The following is a 20,606-nucleotide window of genomic DNA, read 5'->3' on the forward strand; positions in this document are numbered from 1 at the left end:
GTAAGTCCAAGCTATCACACACTTCTCCCTGAATCCAGCATTTTTTTTCTTTTATACAAACTATTTAAATACTTCTATTCCTTCTTTAGCTCAATGGCAGCAGCCTAACCTCCCAAAGCCCAAAAAGGTGCGTCCCTCCACCAGCCGCTACGCAGCGCTGACGGAGAGAGGTCTGGATGTGAAGGCAGCCTTCTTCCCCGACTCCAGCCCAGTGCAGCCCGGAGGCCTGGTGGAAAGCGACGACCTGTAGAGATGAGTCAGAGGTGTGAGGATTACCCAGAAAAGCCAGAAAGCTGCCTGTGATCCCGGCACTCCTAACGAGGAGAGGCAGAGTATATTCTTGTCCACCACCAATGAACTGCAGATACTGAATTTAAGCTTGGGTGGGCAAAGTGAGAAAGGTGTTGCCATGTTTCTTTGTTCTAAATAGGATGACACAACACTAATGTATTACAGAATTCATCAAGTTGTTTCCCCAAGTTTCATTTTATTAACTGGATCTGGAAGTGATTGAGGTGTTTACCACAAGAAAAGACTGTTCAGTGTATGCCTGACTCTGTTTTACCCTTTAAAGTGCCTTTTTCTTTCTGTAAAGATACAAAAAAAATGAAACCAAATCACTATGCATGTTCAAGTGGTGCCATTTGCAATTCACCAACTAATACTGTATTTATAAGTAGCAATCACACCAGCTGAGGAAACGAGACTGAATGATACAAAGCATCATAGCTTGGACGAAGGAGATCACCGACTTTTATTGTGAGGGCTTATGTAGCTTTTAGGTTGTAGATCAGATACTGGACAAGGCCGGACCTTACAAACGGTGTTTTTTGTTGTTGTTGTTGTTTTGTTTTGTTTTGGGGGTGGGGGGGCAGAAGACATTTAACGTTTGGTTAAAAGGATGTGTATGTGCAGCAGACCTTAAGGAAAGTTGGTTTTAACAAGAGAAGATGGCAGTAAAAGCAAGTCAGTGGAGGGATGTGAAGTGTAATACTGAAAAACTAAAATGATGGTGGGTTATTTAGGTGATTACTTTTTCTTCTTCTTTGATTTTCTTTTCTTTCTTTTTTTGAAGTGTGAATTGAAATGTTCTCACTTAAGAGAGGGTGCTGTGAAGGGTTTCAGTGTTTTTCGTCACACACATCACAGATTGTCCATTTTATTTTTGTATGGAAAAAAAAAAGCTATTTACTTTCCAAAGCAATCTTAACATAAATTATATTTGCAACCTTCAGTTCACCGATAAAACAATCCTGTCTATCATGAAGTTTTATAAATATATTTACTGCCTTAAATCACTTAATGCAAACACAGTTTCTTTGCATGTTTTTTTTGGACACTTGTACAGTGCCAAGTAACTTTTACTAGGATGCATTTTAAAAAAAAACAGCTTCTTTCCTTCAGTATTCATGGGTAATAAACACTCTCAACATTAAGAAATCAACAGCAAAGCATATTTATATCTACGATTTGTGTCTCCTTTGTGGGCATCTTTTTTTCTGAGCTTCGGTCAGCTGACACTTTGTGTTTGCACATTTCTATGCCAATCAATGCCTGTATATGGATTGTTCTCCTGATACTATTTTAGGTTATAAAATGTTAATAAAAAATCAAACTCTTCAGGCACAGTGTGAATGTTTTTGTGGACTGGTAGACTTCTCCTAAAACAATAAAAGGATACCAAAAGGCAATGCCACTTGTGCTAAAAATGTTAAAAAGCTATAAAGTCAAGCAGTGATTTGGCACAGTGATTTCCAACAAGGGGTACATGTACTGTGCAAAAGTCTCAAGCCACCCCTCAGTTCTTTTTACTTTGCTTCTTTGGAGCCAGACTCTCCTGCAATTTTTTAAAATGGTCTTGAGCAATAGCTCGCCAGGGTTTCTGGGGAACTACTGCTCAAGTAAAAACGTCTTTGTGTTATAGATAAAGTACAACATGTTCATTCAAATGTCGTGCCTTAATCTACTCACTCTATTAGTGATTTTTCTTATTTTGTAAATCTGGATTATTTTTGTCCTTATCTGGAAAGTTTCACTGATTTCAGCAGCAAAATTAAACTATTTTATATACTTCTCTGTGTCACTGCGACTCTCGTGTGGCCTGATATTATTATTCATGTTAATCGGTTCTGTTCACACCTGCTATAAGCATGCTATTGTTCAACCCATCCCTTGCTGTAAAACCTCAAATCTAACCTGGATTTATCCTTACCTGGAAAGTTATAGCTAGGGATAAGCCCCGGTGGCCTTAATTGCCAAAGATTTTAGAAAAGATTGTAGCTGAGAAGCCTTTTAGGAAATGCATAACATTTTTTTATAAATTTTAGTTATAATTTTAAAAATTACATTTGACTGAAACTGCTCTTCTTAGGGTTACAAATTACATTTTGATGGCTCCAGATGCTGGGAAATACACTGTTCTGCTTTTGATACTGCGTCACTGTTACACAGTCACATTAAACAGGTTACATCAAGTAGTGGGTGTGTCTAGATCAGCGTTAGGCTGGTTTAAATCTTACCTTGCAGACTTACCCGCTCTGTCTGTATTAATCATTTCCTGTCAGAAAAGGCTGCCTTGTCCTGTCTAGAGACTTTTACAGCTGTTCCAGATGGTGTCATCACCCAAAACCTTGGGTCTCTAAGCTCCTCTCTTAACTGATCGTCAGGAAATGTGAGCACTTTTATAAAAGCAGAGGTTTTGTGTGTTGCTGGTCTGGAGCATTCAGGTTTTAACACAAAACCAAGGTTTCTAGAGTGAACATCACTGCAAACATCAGGTGATGCAATAAAAGTAAATATATAGTAACCTAAAAAATAAATAGTAACCTAAAAGTAGACCAGATTCAGTTTAAAATGAGTTTAAATAGACTTGAAAAATGGCTGTTGAGTCCATCTACCTGGCTGGCTGCTCCTTTTAGAAAGACATACAACATTTAGAGGAGAAATGCACACAACAGCCCCCACGCACTGTAGCTCATTTAAAGTCCAGGTTTTGATAACAGCTTTGCAAATCTCATCAGTGAGCATGACAGTCACCTCTAGCCCCACACATCCACAGTACAGGTCCAGAGCTGTAACTAGACACTCAAAACATTCCCAGCACTAAAAATACCCCCCTACCTCCACCGCTACCTTTAATTCCCTCCAGCTGCAGCCCCAAATGCCTCCTCGCTCTATAGGCCGCGCCAGAGGTGGGCTTGGGGGGCGCAGGCAGGAGGCTGTGGAGGGCAACATGTGGCGGCTGTGAGGGGGTCTCCCAGGGGGACGTGGGGAACAAAACATGAGCGTAAGGATCAGTGGCGTGCAAGCGGGCGGGTGCTTTACAGTCATGGAAAAAGACCAACAGCGTTAAATTTACTGATCAAATTTAGGACCCCAGGGCACGGAGGTCTGGACTAGGCCAGACACTCTGGAGTCAGCAGCGTTAGTCATGACTGACTCTCAAAGGCCACGCCCACTGTGGCTGAACAGAGTGACTCAGCAGAAGAAAGTAAATGAGTTTTAACAACATACATTGTTTGCTTTAATCTGAAGACTTTTGCAGTAGCAATACATCTGATACGAGTAATAAACACACATCTCATAATCTAGCAGCTTACCAGGTATCACTTTTAACTTAGTTTGGGCAGAACTCTAGATTTAACTTAAGATGTAAGGCTTTAAGTGCAAAAGGTTTTCTTTTTGTTATCAGTCATAAATTTCTCAATCGACAGTGACACTTAACGCCTAAAATAAGACACTGAATATTCAAAACAGTAGCTCCGGAGGAAGCTGTTACTCCCTACATGGCCAGCTGCAGCCCTCCGTCCACCACCAGCGCTTCTCCTGTAATGTAGCGGGACTCCAGGAGGAATAGGACGGCCCGGGCTACCTCCTCTGGCTCTCCAAATCTCCCCAGAGGGATGGAGCGCTCTAAAGCCTCCTCTTTCATCCCTGCAGTCATGTCAGTGTGGATAAAACCTACCAAAAGACGGGGGGAAAAAAACAGCAATGAGACGACAGAGACTGACACAAGCAGTGCTTTGTACTAATTACCAATCACTAATCTAAGGATCTAATCTTCGCCGCAAGTTGCATTGGAGCAGAGAGTGTCAAGTGTCAAGTGGCAGGGATGAAAGTGAGGCCATGGTTCTTAGGAATATAAGGCAGCTGGAGGAAAGTTAGGGATGAGTTGCTGCCTTAAGTGGAGAAGCTCAAGTATCTCATGGTCTTGTTCATGAGTGGGAGAAGTAAACAAGAGATTTGTGTTTGTTTTACGGTACTGCGTTTGTGTCTGTTTGCATCAGTGACTGTATATAAACTCATTGGTTTGGTATTAGGTATTTGTCCACACAGTCTACTCAAAGAGATACACAACCACTTGCGCGCAGTCCTCCAAGGAACCAACAACACGTAGCTCGATATAAATGACACTACGCGTAAATTGAACGCTGACTGGTTAAAGGGCTCAGTGTGGTTCTCTGGCGAGCTAAAGACAGCCTTTCTACCTGCAGAGAGTGTCTGTTGCCAGATGTAGGAAGTGTCCAAAGTATGGGGTACAACTGGTCTGTAGGCTACTTACATCATGGTCAAGAGCAGAATAGAAATGAAGACTAATAGGATTTTGGAGGACTACATAGGAGCATGTTTGCAATAGTTGAGGTCCTCTCTGTTGGCTCTCCGTAGACCAATACATCAGCCATGCAATCAGGCACCGTAAAAGGATACCATGGGCCAGAAGAGACCGTCATTTTACTGTTCAAATATACTATTCATTCTCACGCTCGCCTATAGCCATGAGCTTCCTCTGGAGGGTGCGTGCACAAAGATTAATGTAAAACATGTTAATTTTATTGAGCCAAGAAGCCAGTGATGGAAACGAGAGAGGTTGTAGCAGATATTGAGAAGACAGAGAGAGAAAAGTGAAAGAATCAGAAGCATATTCTGTACCTGGAACCAGGAGGTTAACCCTGATGTTACGTGAAGCAACTTCTTTAGCCAAGGAGCGAGTGAAACCCTCTAGACCAGCTTTAGTGGCACTGTAGACACACTGGCCAGAGTTCCCTTTCAGGCCCACAACAGAGCCTGCAGACATGACCAGAGAAATCCATTAAGATGACTTGATTCCACATTTAATATGAATCACAATCAAATTACCTGACTCCCAGCGTGCTGGATGAAGAATTTGTTACTCTGTCTGTATAATTTAATAGATTTTCTTTACAAAGAAATATAAACACTGTAAACCTTGAGGGAAGAATTAACATTAATATTATTATAGCCGTGCTTGTGGTTTCAGATTCTGGTTGGATTTTCTTACAGGATGCAGTCAATCCGGTGCTTCTTAAGAGCTGCAGTCCCAGGTGTTGGTGGCGTTCGAGATTTCAACAAAGCCCTTCTGGGAGCAAGTCTTACCATCTTGAAACAGCTTGGGCCGTTACTTAGGTATATCCAAGTTACTTTTAATTTTAGTTGTCCCTGTGACGAGTGCAGTGTATACTTTCCTTTAGTCTGCAACATCAGAGACCAATAAACTGACCAGGAAGGCTGACTCTGAGAGGAAGTCCCTCAACAAACCTTTATCAATTGTGGATAATCCCAACCACCCTTTGCACCACTTACTGAACAGGCAGCAGAGAACTTCCACTAACAGACTGATTCAGGTAATCTCTTCCTCATGCAGTAATGTTTATAACTCCACACATCTGTTTAGCAGAGAATCATCTGTTCTTTCACCTCACAGCTTTTTTTCCCAAGCCTGCACCGTTTACTACACTTTCCCCAATACTGAGACACTAATATCATCTGCCATTAACTAAACTTTGTTTTCTGTTACATTTAGTATTTTATTATATTCTATATGATTTTGTTTCACTTTATTTTATGGTGCTACATATAGAAGCAGTAGACAGTTGTTATTCTGTAAATTATGTAGGTTGTTTTTAGCCTCTCAAACCGCTTTTTTCAACAAATACATATTATTTTCTGTATTTAATATACCAACAAAACAAAGAAAAAAAGAAAACAACTGGAACACTAGAAACTCAAACTTTACCACCTACTTGTGCCACCATCTATTTTCTGGGAGATTTCTATTCAGGATTCTTTAGTACCCTCTCTCTCTCACTCATAATGTATCTGATTACAGTTCATGAGGAAAAAGAAACATAAAACCATAGATCCACAAGCTTGTTGCGTGAATTCAAAAAGATTGTCAGTATCTGATTTTATTTGGATTAAATGCGCACAAAATTACGGTGGCCCTGAGAGGCCAAACGGACTGCAAATTAAGAAAACACCAGGAATAAGAAAAACGCTGCAAAAGCACACAAAACACAATGGAAATAGGAGAAACGACAACAGAAATAGAAAAAAACAGATTTCCAAAAGCACAAGGTTTCTGGGGAGACAATAACCCAACGGACAAGTTGCACGAACCCAAAACATGCTTGGTGTGTTTTATCATGATTCATATAATACTGATGATGGATTTTTAGGCTAATAGTTAGGCTAACACACTTACCTCTCATCTTTTCTTTCCTCACAAAACCGATAGATCCTCCACTTCTTTTAAGTGTCTCCCAGCGCAATTCTTAGCATATTTTGGTCCCTGCAACATTGGGTTATTGTCTCCCCAGAAACACTTCCATTGTGCTTTTGGAAATCAGTTTTTTCCTATTTCCGTTGTGTTTTGTGTGCTTTTGCAGCGTTTTTCTTATTGCTGGTGTTTTCTTAAGTTGCAGTCCGTTTGGTCTCTCAGGGCCACCGTACAAAATACTATCCTCCTTAAAGGGTACACTGACTTGAATCTATAAAAGTAGTAACACAGCCATCTAGTGGTTAAATTGAAGACACACCACTAATGTGAATCATCAAGTACCTATATTAACAATAGCTGCTCCTTGGCTGTGCAGCATGCTGCGCATCGCTGCCCTGCAGGTCAACATGGAGCCCAGCAGGTTGGTGTGAAGCAGAGCCACCATGTCCTCTGGTTTGGTCCTCAGTAGCAGACCATCCCTGTGCAAACAGACAACAGCAACTTGCAGGGGTTCAGCATTTATATGCGTCTAAATATGTCTGCAAATGCAGCTGAGAATCAGTAGAGGTGTCAACTTCAGTGTTTGCTCACCTGTTGATACCGGCTGCATTCACGAGATAGGAGATGTTTCCACAGGTCTTCTGGGTCATTTCAAATGTTTTCTGCACCTCCTGTTCTTTAGAGATGTCACAGCTAAAAGCAATGTGCTCATCTAGAGAGGACACACATCAGATCTACTGTCGGCATCACTGCAGTATGTTTATAAAGGTCCTCTAAGTCTACACTGAACCCTGTATTTAATTAAAAATTGGCGTAGCTTCTGAGTGCTGCAGTCTTTCTAATGGCCAGCAGGGGGCGACTCCTCTGGTTGAAAGTCTGACTGTACAGTTGCCATGTGAAAACTACCATATCTTCTAACTTGGTTTATGACCTCAGTAAACGATTTACTGATGAGTTTATGTTCTCAAGCTCTCATTTCAAGTCTTGCCAAATACAAAACAGTGTTGTCTTCGTAAAATATGTTCTACGTTATAGTCACAAAGGATTATACAAAGGTTAATGGTTTATGATATTTAACATGTGACTGACTGACAAGTTAGTAGAGGGCACAGTGTCTCTCTGTTTAGTCACATCTAGTTTCAAAGCCAAAAAACCCTCAGTGTGAGATATCATACCAATGTCACGTCCATCTTTTACTTACAGTTGATGCCAGTGTAGAGCTAGACTAAAATAAATATCCCACCCATATTTATAAAGAAAGAAGGAGCTACATGCTTGTTTATTTAGAATGTGTACTTGCAAAGACTAAATCAAAATGATACAGAGAAGTCTTTAATTTTATTATTTGTAATTTTGAATAAATCTACACAAGGAGGTTTTGATGCATATTTGTATTTATTCTGTTTGATCTGAACTGTACCCATGACTCCATTTTCTTCTGCTTATCTAGTGGGTAAATGAAACTTCTTAAACCATCTCAATTATAAATGCTCCCCACATTACAAAAATTACAAAAACTTAAACTAACTGTGAGATTCATTCAATTTTTTCCTTCTCAAAATTTGGCTTTTCTTTCAAGACAACATATGCTGTTGTTCTCTGTTGTTTTTGCCAATTTCATAACAAATCTGTATTTTAAGCTTGAGTAAATTAAGCCATACTTTTGAAAATAAAAATTGGTAATTTTCCTTTAGAGGATGGCCATTGTGCAGAAAAAAGCACGCTAATGAAAAGCTCTAATAGCTCTGGCACATGTCTGTACACTTTACTCATTAACTCATTTATTAGACCAAAATCCAGGGTAAGGTTTACGCCACAGCTACCTTAAATCAACACTATTGGTGATTACCAAAATATTTTTTTATGTTTCTGTAATGGTTAATCCACCAGTTGTTAATAAAAATAATATTTTTAATGCTAAAAATTTTTACTATTTTACTAAAAATGTTTCAGTGGTTGAATGTTCTGCTTGATTAATTTCTGAGAGAAGTCCAGTGTGCTGGTTATAATTTGGGTATTAAAACAACAATTCCATTCAGTGAGTTCAGTAATTTAATTTGTTTTTCGCAGACTTCTAAAATACTTGTGCTTTCTTTTGTATATATATCCGGTGATCTAATAAATTTGTTAAGCACTGTATTACACCCAGCACAACATTATACCTCCATGCAGAGATGCCACAGTTGCCTGGGCGACGTCTTTGTTCCTGGAGACGACGGCTACCCTGCAGCCTCTTTCTGCCAGCAGGCGGGACACTGCTTTCCCAATGCCTCTGGAACCCCCACACACTACTGCCAGTCTGGACATGATGACCTGCAGGAGAGGCAACAGCTCAATTACAGCTACAGAACAGCATCCAGACTATCTCAGATGAAAAACAGGAGAGACATGCCTGCTTCCCTTTATGCTCTTCGTAAGTCGATGGTGTAGTCTGATTATTGAATGGAAGCTACACAGCATAAATACACAGCATTTTTATCCCTTGTTCCATATTTCAATCGGCTCTGCAGGCATGTTTTTCTAAAGTCTGGCTGAAGAAAGTAGGAAACACTTTTATTATAGTCAAGTGCAGGTTAAACTCTGTTTGCCCGACTGGGAAAGTCAGTGTCCGATGGACACTACCACAAATGATGTGACAGTAAATTAGAAAAACCGGGGTTTTTTTTTCTTTTTTTGTCAGTTATTATTCAGTGTTACACAAATACAAATATGATGTGTCCCATGTGTGTTACATATAAACAATCTTTTGTTGAGATCTGGTCACCCTAGTATATAAGCATAATGTATTTATATGACAACTTAAAATTCCCAAAAATTCTCTGTTGATTTAAGAGCTTAAGAGTAATAATAACACCCTGTTTGCTTTAACAAAGTTTTCATTTGGTTTAGGACTGGAACACTGGGATATACTGGGATTTTTGTCTTTTGAGTCAACACACATCAGTCTGAATGTATTTTAGATGCTGAAGAAACGCTGCAATAGCAAACAGAAAAACAGGCTTTAACAGCACTATCTATACTACGCACAGATGGATTAACCATCACTGTTAATAAGGGAGAGAGGCAAAGGTGGTAGGGTTTGGGCATGTGCAGAGGAGGGATGGCCGGTGCTCACATATCACACTTGTTCTTCTTAAGTTGTAGATAAACAGGTATCGGCTAATTTATTACCTTTAGAGACCTTGTCACTGAGGCTGCGCGATTATACTTTAAAACCAATTTTTTTTAGCTCCTAAAATTTGGAGCAGTCTTCTTCGGCCATCATCAGGTTGTTTGAATGTGTGATTTGTTTTAAAAACTCATTTTATAGTATAGTATATATTTTTCTTTAATCTGTCCCCCATTATTTTGGCACAGAGTTTATATCTATTGAAGTGCACGGAAGTGCGCGTGCTGGGATGAATACGTGACGGTAAGGTTGGTTGTTTGTCTGTATGGGTCTAGGCAAGTAAACACAGCCAAGATTATAAAATATGACACCCTGTCTTAACATGTGGGACAAAATGCTCTGCAGCACAACTCAAAGTAGGACACCGGGTCACTTCAGTGAGGCTAAGAGTCACAGTCGCTGTCCGGTAAATAGTAGCCGTATTTAGCTTTAAATGTGATCGTACAGTTACGTTTATGCAGCGATATGATACTTACCTCGTTTTTCTGAGTCTGTCACCCCGTTTGAGAAACACTGTTAAAATGTAACAAATGTTATTTACTGAACAAATAAAGAATACCAGAGGAGCGGGTAGTCATGGGCGCCGCCATGTTTTTTGTTGTTATTGTGCTGGTCGTTGTTAGTCGGTAGAGGGCGCTGTGGTAACGCTGGACTGGCTGAACTGAACCAGCACTGCTTTGATTGATTTGTGATTTTTTTTTTACCTTTACCCAGCCACTGTAGTTCCACCCTACACTGTCCACTGTACTTTACACCCTGTGTACACTGACCCACTTTGCCATCTGACATTTGCTGTGCTTGTTTTGCTATATTTAGTCTGACCTTTTTATTCATTTTTGTTGATCTATTTTAGTATAAAGAATCACTTTATTGTAATATAATCAAAAGCTTCTGACATAGTTTTATTATATATATTTTTAATATTTTTATTTATCTAGCTTAATTACTTCCCTTGATTTAGCTGTTAGAGTGCTTGTTATCTCAGTAAGCTGTTTTATTTTGTTACATCCTAGCTACTTTTTTTAAATTGGGCTTTTTTGTTAGAAATTATATTTATTGTTTTAGCTGATGTAGCACAGGAACTTCAACGTTTTTCAAATAAATACAGCATACCTCATCTGTATCTTACTGCCAGTGAAATAGCACTGTGATCTCTATTTGCAGCCATTCGTTTTTCCACATTGTTCCCTTGTGGAAATATATCTCATGAAGAAAAGCAAATCTGTCATCAGTGCACACAAAAAAAAAAAAAAAGGAAAAAAAAATGAATCATGTTGAGACCGGTTGGGTGGCCTTGGCCTACACCTGGACAGTTCATCAGTCTGAGACTTATTCTGCCAGATTGATTTGCTGAAGCGAAATCACATTCATCACCTGTGCCAGAGTGGATATGTAGCCCTGAGCGCTGTGAATCATACACAGTATAAAAGGAACAAAATGCAAACACTACAAACAGTTTGATTTCTCTAAATGTGGTGACTCTAAGCCTGTCAACCGAGAGTTCATTAGGTGTGCTTGTGCATCAGAGAGACACTGGACTGAATTTCTTTTCAGAGAAAGAAAACGCTTTATTTATTTAGTTCCTGGAACTATTTTGCCTGATCATTGGGTTATTTTTAAATGCTGCCACATTTTCTTCATGCCCCACAAAAACACACGTTTACTTTTCTGGTATCATTGCACAGAAAATCTATTCCAAGAAGCCAAGCACATAACTCCTGCCCGTTTCCTCGGGCACTGTTAAAGAGTTCAAGGAGGACTTGATTCCTTTTGCTGCAGTTAATTGAATCAGCTCACACGCCTTGTGCTTAAACATTATCAAGAATTGTTGACCTTGGGGCCTTAATTCTTTAACTCTACACAGCACTCCTAACTCTGAATATTTTACCTGCGCTATGCACACATAGCTTTGCCTATATTTACACACAGTCCCTACCCAACCTGTAACTCACAGTCCTGTCAGCCTGAAATATTCGTGGAATAGATTTAGCACATGTGCATAATCTACTAAAGCACAACAACCCAAGTGGACAGATGATATAACACAACCTAGAGTTACAAACAATGATTAAAGTGTAAATGTTCCTTACAAGACACTTTTCCCCCCTTATTCCTCCTCACTATAGTCTCATACTTATATATTGGAGTAACTTATTTCCATGGAAACCCATCCTCTGCAGGGAGCTGTGTGCAACACAATGACCTCCCTGGGTGCTTGTCAGTTCCTGTCAACATTTCCCAGCTGAACACTCTGGGAAGGCTCACCTCTCTTTACTCTGCTGTAAGTCATGGGAGACACTGCTTAGCAGTAACAACCTTTTATTAGCAAATACTATAATGAGCACCCAAATAGATTTAATTTGAAGCACCCAGCTCTTCTCTGTCGTTGTTATGCAGCTTAGTTTGTATTGCACTTGTTACTGTTCTTTTCTTTATTTCATGACTCCTCCTCCACCACCACACCACCAGGCTTTGAGAGCTTTAGTTCAGTCTGAGACACGGCTGAAAAAAAGAGCCTTTGATCACCAAGAAATACGTCACTGTTTCTGAAACACTTTGGGTTCAATTAATTGGATAAGCCACTTTTAATATAAAGTGGAACAAATGAAAAATGCTTTAATACTCAATAAATAATCCTGGTAAATATTTCTGATTATGATTACTCTAGAGTGTCAGCTTCTGAACTGAAATACAAAGCTACTGGATAAAAAGCTGTTTTTGGCCTTAAAACCGCCATTCTCTATAAAGGCCACCAGGGGGAATTATCTGTAGTTGTAAAAAGTTAAGGTGCTGACATCAGTAATTATCTTAATGAGAAGTTTATGGATTTAGTCAGGCATTTTGGTTTATAATGAATAAAATATGTTAATTTTGTAAATGTTAGTTATTTTAAAAGTCAGAAAGGTCGTCGGCTAACAGCTTTCACCAGACGTTAGCTAAAGAACATGTACCCTATGTTTGACAGTCAGACGGACCCTCACTCATCACACCTGGTTTCATCTCTAGGCTTCAAAATAGGACTTCACAAACCAGGAGGTGGCTTCACTGTGACTATATTCATGTTTTATACTGTCTATTGTGTAGAGTGACAGAAAGGGAAGTGTAGAAGTTCTCATGACACTATGAGAGGCCTGGGCTAAAAGAGGCTCAGTTTTTATTTTCAATAAGCTACACTTTTCAGTTTTATTTGAAGCTGCTGTACTCAATAGCTATCTGTTAGACTTCACCTCTGCTAACTTCAGTCACTGAATTGGGCCTCTCCACTGTGGTTTGCTGTGTGATGCAGCTTGCCTGAGAAGTTCTCCACCTTGAGGTCAGTCAAATTCTAGTCTTTAATTAGGAGGCACCTGGGTCTGTACTCTCACTACTTGTCCAAATATAGACACATGTGGCTCCTAAAGGTAACACTATGGCAGCCAGAATGCTAACACTGTGGCTTTGAAATGCCAGTTTATGTCAAGGTGGCCATCTTTTTTATACAGTTGATGGACAAAGGTCTCTCTTCCTGGCAATAATCAGTGTGTGTTTACAGTACTGTGGAAACGTCTTCTGTCACCACTTTCTTTATGTTTTGCTTCCAAGAAGTCACACCTAAGTTCTGCAGGCTTTCTGAAGATCTGGCAAAGTTTTTTGTTTTTGGACATTGGCTCCTTGTTCTGCTACTTTTTAGTAGAGTCCTTCTACCGGACAGTATTCAGAAGAGTTTTTGTTTGTTAAGCCACTTAACACTGACCTATGACTCATTCAGGCATAAAAAATAAATATTTAGGACAAAAAGAAGTAATAGCAGGCCTAAAGAAAATATCTACATCAGATGATCAATATCTTAAAGTGATGTCCTTAAGAAATAGTAAAACCAAATCCAGCAAAAGCTGGAGAGATGGATCTGGTCCTTCAGCCTCACCAGGAATGGTCTCAACGGAAAGGCCAAGATGTCATTCTTAAGGAAAATGTGGGGAAATGTCTGAGGAAGTCAAATTACACAAGAACCAGCCTGAAAATCAGTGGCAACAGGTCTCATGAAGTGAAGAATTCAAATTTTGAAAACTGAAAACTGTGGAGGTTCTGTCCCGGTTTGGAACTGTATATAACTATATCAGCCAGTGATCTTGGTGCTGTGGGTCGAAATTAAAGGAATTGTGAAATCAGAAAAATACCACTTGATTTTGAACCACTTTATAATGCAATCTGGAAAGTGTCTGATTGTTAAAAGCTTCATTTTTCAGGATGACAACGATCCCAACGATGCCAATGCAGTAAAATACCTGAAAATACCACACACGTCAGTCACAGACTGGCCTCCCCAGAGCCCAGTCCTCAACATTAGTGAAGCAGTGTGGGATCATGTAGATATAGAACAGAACAAAAGGCAGCCAACATCCAAAGAAGAGCTTTGAATGTCCTACAAGAATCATACCTGAAGACTACTTAAAGAAACTATAGGAAAGCTTAAAATTGTTCAGGCTGTGAAGAATGAAGGTGGTCACACCAAATATTGACCTTCAAGCTCATTACTAAAAACTCTGTTTTTGCCTTATATATTTCCAAGTGTTTTTTTTTTTTTTTTTACATTTCAATAAATCACTGGATACATTTCACATTTTCCTAGCAAAATATAAAGAAGTGAGGGATGGCTCAAGAGTTTTGCACATTGCTGTACTTTCAGATAAATGGCGAGCCCGTACATTTTAAGGTAATAAATAATAAATAATAATAAATAACAGCACTTTACTTTTTCAGATTTCCGATTACTTACCAGGTCAGATACATCTGCTGTGACGTGACACACAGTCACTGGAGAAAACACCAGAGTGCTCTCACAAAATGATGACCAAGCCTCAGAAAAATATGGAAACCATTAGCTTTTATTGTTTTAGAGATTTTTACAAAAAAAAAAAAAAATGTGCGATTCCCTCAAATACTTCAGAATGTTTTTCACATAACAGATTTGTGCCAAACACGTCAATTTCAGTTTCATCATTTTCAGACATAACAGATGATCAACAGACTTAAAAAAAACAAAACAAAAAAATCAAGTAAGTCACCTTGGCATATAAGAAATCTGTTAAGCTGTATTGAGCAAACTTAAGTTGCCGTGTGTTTGGATGAATGAAGACTAGTAATTATTTTAAGAAATAATTACTAGTCTTCATTCAATATGCTTCATATTCTGAGTTGTAAACTGTGCAGCCTATGCATGAAAACATGTACGAGACGTCAGTATGATTTGAAACGGTGTGGTAGTGTGTATGCCAGTATAACTGTGTGCCTCTGTGTAGGAGTATGTCTGTATATTAAAGGCTTCCCAGTGAAATGAAAAGACACTCGATGAGGGAGAGTTTGAGCAGAGCGCCTGAGGTTGGTGTGGTGACGGCCAAGACGACAAGAAAACATCAGATTAATTCTATATAAAAAGAAGCCCTAACAGTGATTTGTACCATCGCTTTCCGCCCTCACTCCAAATTTCAAGCAAATGACAACATATTTCCAGCAGTCAGTTACACAGTGGTCCCCTCAATTAACAACAAAAGACTTAAAAAATAATTATCACAGACGCTTGAAACTCTGGGTCTAAATCAGTCGTTAAACTCCTTCTCAAAGCCAAATTTGGCACGATTCAGTGATTGCCTCAACATGTTTAAACACCCCACGGACCTCAAACGACTTCCTGAAAAAATCTGATGAATAAGTCACATTACATTAACTGTTGTGAGGTTCCCTTAGGCGAGGAGGTGGGGGGTGGGTTCACAGTAATGCGTTTACTCTAAAGGGTTTCATTGATTTTTCAGAGGGCTTTTTAAAGTGAACCTACCATGCTTTTCCTTCTTTTCTGTGATACAGCTTTTGCTACAAAGGTGGATGCTTTATTATAAATGGCCAAAGTTTGACATAATGAGGTCACCAATTAAGCTCGAGCATCAGAGTGCAGTAAACTCCTGGTTTCAGACAGGTCTTTCTACTTCTGGCTCTGTAAAATGTCAGCGTCCTGTCCTTCTGAATAAAGCTATCCTTCAAGCTTTATTTATTGGTCCTGTCATTGTTTGCATTTATACCTGAGCCCAATGTGTCTACACTAATCATACTGACTTGAAACCAGGTAGAAGACTTTAAAAGTGATCCAATCTAAGCACAAACTCCTAAGCTGTAGACTCAACGTAGCTCTATAAGCAGAGCAGCGCGACCCACCGCAGGCTGGGCAGTGAACTGGATTTAAATTTAAATCTGATTGATCAGGATCAAACAACTAAAGGTGTACATATTTCACTAGCAGGTTTACTTCATGTATTGTGTTTTAAATCAAGCAAACCCCGTTATTTTTTTTACACTGTTGTACATTTAGTCCTCTAAAAAAAACACAAACTCACTTCCAGTTTAAAGTTGACACGATCAATCTAAATGTTTCTGTTAAAAGTGGTGTGTGATAGAGGTGCCAGCTGAATCGGCTCTTTGGCTTTCCATTGCACTCGCCTCTCCTCTTCTTGATTCCATTGTCGTCTAATGATGCCGTCTCACAGAGGACACCGGCCGGATGGACCGGAAGTTCCTACTGTAACACCATGCTTCCCAAATTATGTGAACAATATATAAAATTCAGGAAAATCCCGAATAAAAACACATTTTGTTTAAATTTCTTTAAGTTAATAACTAAAAGATAACCAGATTAAAACTGTTAACATAATAATAGAGAAACCATCTGTCCACTTCCTTCTACCTATCCAATTCCTGCTGTCAATAGGCAAGATGTGGGGTACAGTCTATTACAGATTTAACACAGATAGACAGACATCCATTCATGGTCACATTCACACTAGTTCAGCTAAAAATGGAAGTCTAAGGACTGTGGATGAAGCTGGAACACCTGGAGAGAAACCACATAGAACATACAAACTGCACAGAAATGCCCCAACTCACTGCTGGATTTGAACCCAGGACCTTCTTAGAGTGAGACACCGCATGCCTCCTGAACAATTTTGGCTCCTCTATCATCAAAAGCCTTTTGTTTATTAGGCGCAGCCAATCAGATAAAAGCTGGTTTAAAAGTAGAGGAACTAAACTGCTTGTTTCAGAGGAAGAACTTAGAGGCTGCACCAATGCCCAGTATAAGATAAAGAAGGATTATTTCCAACTGTGAGTTGTGCAAAGCTAATACTCGAGTCCAAAATTAAAAATGAGCATAACTGGTCAACTTCAAGGCAAAGAAGAATGATCTTTTATGAAGATTACACTTTCATTTTTTTAAAAGTATTCTAAAACTGCTAATTCATTTTCAGCTCAACAAGCACCAAACCTACAGCCAAATCCCCTCCAATCACTAAGAAATCTTATAGTAATTCAAGTCAGTACAACAATTAACAGAAAAACAAGAAACAAACTTTGAATCGCTTAACCATGAAAAACCGGGGGGGGGGGGGTGGAATCAAGGGCTCAATGTGATTGATTTCAATAAAAAAAAAATTTGTGATTGGATTCAACAGATTGAATGCACCTCTTCCTGTGGAGCGATACAACATGCTACTTTAGGCAAACATTCTGTGCTTTAGCTAGCAGTGTTTCTTATTGCCACAAGTCACATTAGGAATGAGTTCGTGTTCACAAACGGAGCCCGTTGAGGGGGCGACTGTGTCCGATTAGTTATATGACACTCTCTCTACGAGCAGCAGGTGTCAGCGTCTCTGAAATTTGTAGCTAACATAAAATAAATACACACTGAAAGGAATCGGCCGTGCACTGTTACTGAAATGTTATGTCGCTCCTGTGATGGAGCGCTCTGTCCAGGTTCGGCTACTGCCGAGGGAGGTTAGGAGAGCAGCTACTCTGGTCAGTAAATATAAAGAAGGTACAAAGTAAGCATCATTTGAGTCCATTTTGGAGTGTGTGTTTCGCATATTAAAAACGGCAGAGCCAAACAGTCTGTCAGCACTTTGTCTCCTGCGGATGGCTTTGCTAATCACATGCAAATGTTTGATCAATGCAGTATCAGCCCTTTACACTGCAACCAAACTGCGAGAAAAAACTAGATGCCTGTGAATGGCACACAGAAATTATTTGTCAAAGCGGAGTACTCAAATGTGCAATACAGCAGATCACTGTTAGGATCCCCCGGATTAAATAATGCCTTCGGAGGAGGAGAAGTATCTTATTTTATTACTCTGCAGCACAATTTGTTCTGATCTGTTCCACCTAATATAACTGCCTTCTGACAGTCTGAACAGCAGTCATATAGAGAAAAGCAAGTCTGATGTATTAAAATAAGGCGTGTGCTTTACTTAACCCCTTAACATGTGGCACTACAAAAAGGTTGATCTATGAAATAAGTTAAAATGTGTAACATACGGATAAACAGTTCATACTGGATGTTTTAGGACTAATCATATTTGTGTCCTTATGTACAATAAAGTGAGGAACAGTACAAGGCACACATTTAACAGTTGAATTGTTACAAAGATATAAATAACCAACAAAAAAAAGCAAAGAAAAGTTCATGAATAGTGTGTGCTCTCCTCTAACTCTGTCCAATGTGCTTTCATTGATTTTTCTCTGCAGCGCTCTCGAGTGCCAACAGTGGTCTATTTCAAGACTTGAAGTGTCATCGTGGTTGACCTGTCCAAGCAACCTTGGGAGCAGTGACACCTTAACGAGGCTAGCAGCAGTCAGATGGATCACTGTGTGTTTGTGTGTATACGTGCGTGTATTAAATGATGTCTACAAAGCTGCCAGGGAACAGTCCCGTCCTGCCATTCCTCTGCAGCGTGCCTTTGAACCAGCCATCTTCCCTCTTCCTGTGAACAAACACAATGTCGCCCTCCTTAAGTTCCAGCTCTGCTTCGCTCTGGGGAGGATATGATACAACCACCCTGTACCTGAAAGAGAATAGCCAGGCAGATCGTGAATGATACACACTGCAACAATGGCAATGAGTGTGTCCTGGAAACAGATTTAAAAACAACAAACAACATGCACACATGGAAAAATTTGAGTACCGCGTGTATATATCCCACTCAAACTGAACTGAATTAGGAACACCATAACATGGACACAAAGTTCTAGTCTAAACAGGCCTTTATGAATCTGGCTATTGATTGATCTAGTTGTACAGATAAACAATAATCTGAAACAGTCTAAAGAAACTGCGCATTTACCTCTCACATATGATGGGACGTGCGTCATGCTGTTGAGATAAAAGAGAGGAGCAGGGCTGGCGGGGAGGAGGAGCGATAGGAACACATCCATCAAGGGGACTGCTCTTCCGATGGGAGGACTCTGGGACTGAGGAGGAGGAGGATGACGAGGCAGAAGCAGCAGCAGGTTCAGAGTCCAGGCAGCTCGCTGGGCCAGAGGGAGGGGAGGTGTCAGGGCCCACAGCGCCATGTAGCAGCTCTCCAGCAGCAGCGGCCTGCTCAGCCTCAAGGGTAGGAGAGGAGGGGGGCGAAGGGCGAGACTTCTTCTTATTGGAGGACAACAGCTTCAGAAGACTTTTCTTTTCTCTCTGCAAAATGAAGACAAGCATTTTTTTTTTTGCAGCAACCTCTGAGGCGATGACAAGTAATTTTCAGAAGCCACAGACAGACATAATATAATGTCTGGACCTGTTCGTTTCTCCCTACGGAAACTAAAAACTGTGGTGGGACAAATTCCAATTTTATTTTTTTTTTGCAGGCAAGGTAAATGTGTAAAAACATGGCATCTATTTGTTAAGCAGACATTAAAAATAAATAAATAAATAAATTTAAAAAAATATATATATATAAAACAGCCCTCCTTGTTGTTCCTACTGGTGAATCGTCCCTGCATGATTAACATTTAAATAAAAATTAAGTCTCCCAGGGCATTTCAATCATCTGCTACAAATGAAGACATTCATTACTATGATGGAAAAAAACAAAACAGGTATCTATTAAAAACACAAACAGCAACATACAATTGGAGACCATTTTAATTCTTTCAGAGTGTCTAAAAACAAATCCAACCTTGATGTCTTTATCCAGTCTGCAGGCAGGAGCTGCATTGTTAGATGTGGAATTGAGAGCGGAGTTGCTCCCAGGGTTGACAGGCACAGTGAGGACAGGTACAGGTCTCAAAGCGTCACTATCCAAAGATGCAGCGCTGACATTGGGTGGGGTCAAGGAAGCAGCTGCGCAGCCCATTGCCACCCCTACTCGAGTGCAGCCTTGTGCAGGGCTTGACCCGGGCTGCGAGCACACTGCAAGGTGTGGGAGATACGTCACGGGTGTTGCAGACTGTATTGGTGTCACTGCTGCTGTGGGCCTGTCCTGACTGTGACATGCAGCTGCAAATTCAATATATTAAAATTTAGTTTTCATAGGTTTAAATTTGTCTTCATACAAAAGGACAAAATCCATTTTAAGCCAGTGAGTTTACCTGTCCTGACCGCGTTGCGAGCCTGATTCACGGTCATCTGGGAGGTGACGTGCAGCGAGACTTTTGGCTGTTGGCCTGTGGCTGTTTGAGCTGTGGTGACCACCGCTGCAGGCTGGGAGCTGGCAGGTGCAGCGGCGGGGCATACAGTGAGCGGTTTGTTAAAATCAGGCCCTGAAACAATGGCTCCAAGGGGAGCAGAAGAGGGGCTGACGATGGTGACACCTCTGCCTGCCTGAGTGCACAGACTCAAGGGCACTTTGGGCTGAGAGCTCCCAGACGCCGTCCTGCAGAGGGAGAGAGGAAGTAAAACGGTGTAAGACACAGTGCAGCTTTATATGATGAGATGCATCTTTAGTGTGAAGTGTGCCCGGCAGCTCTAGTGTGTGCACTAGCATCCAGAACACCAATATATTAGGGTTTCAGAAAAGATTAATCACAGCCTGGACAACTAAGATTTCAGTACATCAAATTTAAGATCCTGACTTTATGATAACCAAATATTTCAGTAAAGCATATTGTTCTCTCTGGTTTGGAGGACAG

General features: G+C 40.1%; 3 protein-coding genes across 6 annotated transcripts in view; 1 reads left to right on the forward strand and 2 right to left on the reverse strand.

The window, feature by feature from the left end:
- Positions 1-1,626, forward strand: part of palld (palladin, cytoskeletal associated protein) — a 69,214-nt gene extending 67,588 nt beyond the window's left edge. For all 4 annotated transcript variants that reach the window (XM_085150333.1, XM_085150336.1, XM_085150335.1 and 1 more), the window contains one exon: positions 90-1,626. In XM_085150333.1, the coding sequence (XP_085006459.1) occupies positions 90-250 (161 nt within the window). In that variant the 3' untranslated portion in view covers positions 251-1,626. The remainder of the gene's footprint in view (positions 1-89) is intronic.
- cbr4 (carbonyl reductase 4) lies at positions 865-10,315 on the reverse strand. The gene is made up of 6 exons (XM_085150338.1): positions 10,163-10,315; positions 8,680-8,830; positions 7,109-7,229; positions 6,860-6,996; positions 4,930-5,064; positions 865-3,960 (listed from the first exon to the last, which is right to left on the reverse strand). Exons 2-6 carry the CDS (start codon positions 8,822-8,824, stop codon positions 3,782-3,784), a joined length of 717 nt encoding a protein of 238 aa, XP_085006464.1. The 5' UTR covers positions 8,825-8,830; positions 10,163-10,315; the 3' UTR covers positions 865-3,781.
- A 5,764-nt stretch (positions 10,316-16,079) lies between these two features.
- The window catches only part of sh3rf1 (SH3 domain containing ring finger 1), a 52,514-nt gene continuing 47,987 nt past the window's right edge, over positions 16,080-20,606 (reverse strand). Inside the window, exons 9-12 of the mRNA XM_085150337.1 lie at positions 20,067-20,350; positions 19,655-19,974; positions 18,827-19,173; positions 16,080-18,547 (exon numbers count right to left, since the gene is read on the reverse strand). Coding sequence (XP_085006463.1) covers positions 18,379-18,547; positions 18,827-19,173; positions 19,655-19,974; positions 20,067-20,350 — 1,120 coding nt within the window. The 3' untranslated portion in view covers positions 16,080-18,378. The remainder of the gene's footprint in view (positions 18,548-18,826; positions 19,174-19,654; positions 19,975-20,066; positions 20,351-20,606) is intronic.

The sequence above is a fragment of the Neolamprologus multifasciatus genome, chromosome 23, assembly GCF_963576455.1.
Source record: "Neolamprologus multifasciatus chromosome 23, fNeoMul1.2, whole genome shotgun sequence".
NCBI classification, from domain to species: domain Eukaryota; kingdom Metazoa; phylum Chordata; class Actinopteri; order Cichliformes; family Cichlidae; genus Neolamprologus; species Neolamprologus multifasciatus.

Excerpts from the sequence above, each read along its gene's own strand:
- cbr4 (XM_085150338.1), bottom strand. The coding sequence starts at position 8,824 with ATGTCCAGACTGGCAGTAGTGTGTGGGGGTTCCAGAGGCATTGGGAAA. Across the intron at positions 5,065-6,859 it reads AGCAGCTATTGTTAATATAG|GCTCTGTTGTGGGCCTGAAA; the intron begins GTACTTGATGAT and ends TCATGTCTGCAG. Across the intron at positions 3,961-4,929 it reads GGTTAACCTCCTGGTTCCAG|GTTTTATCCACACTGACATG; the intron begins GTACAGAATATG and ends GTCTTTTGGTAG.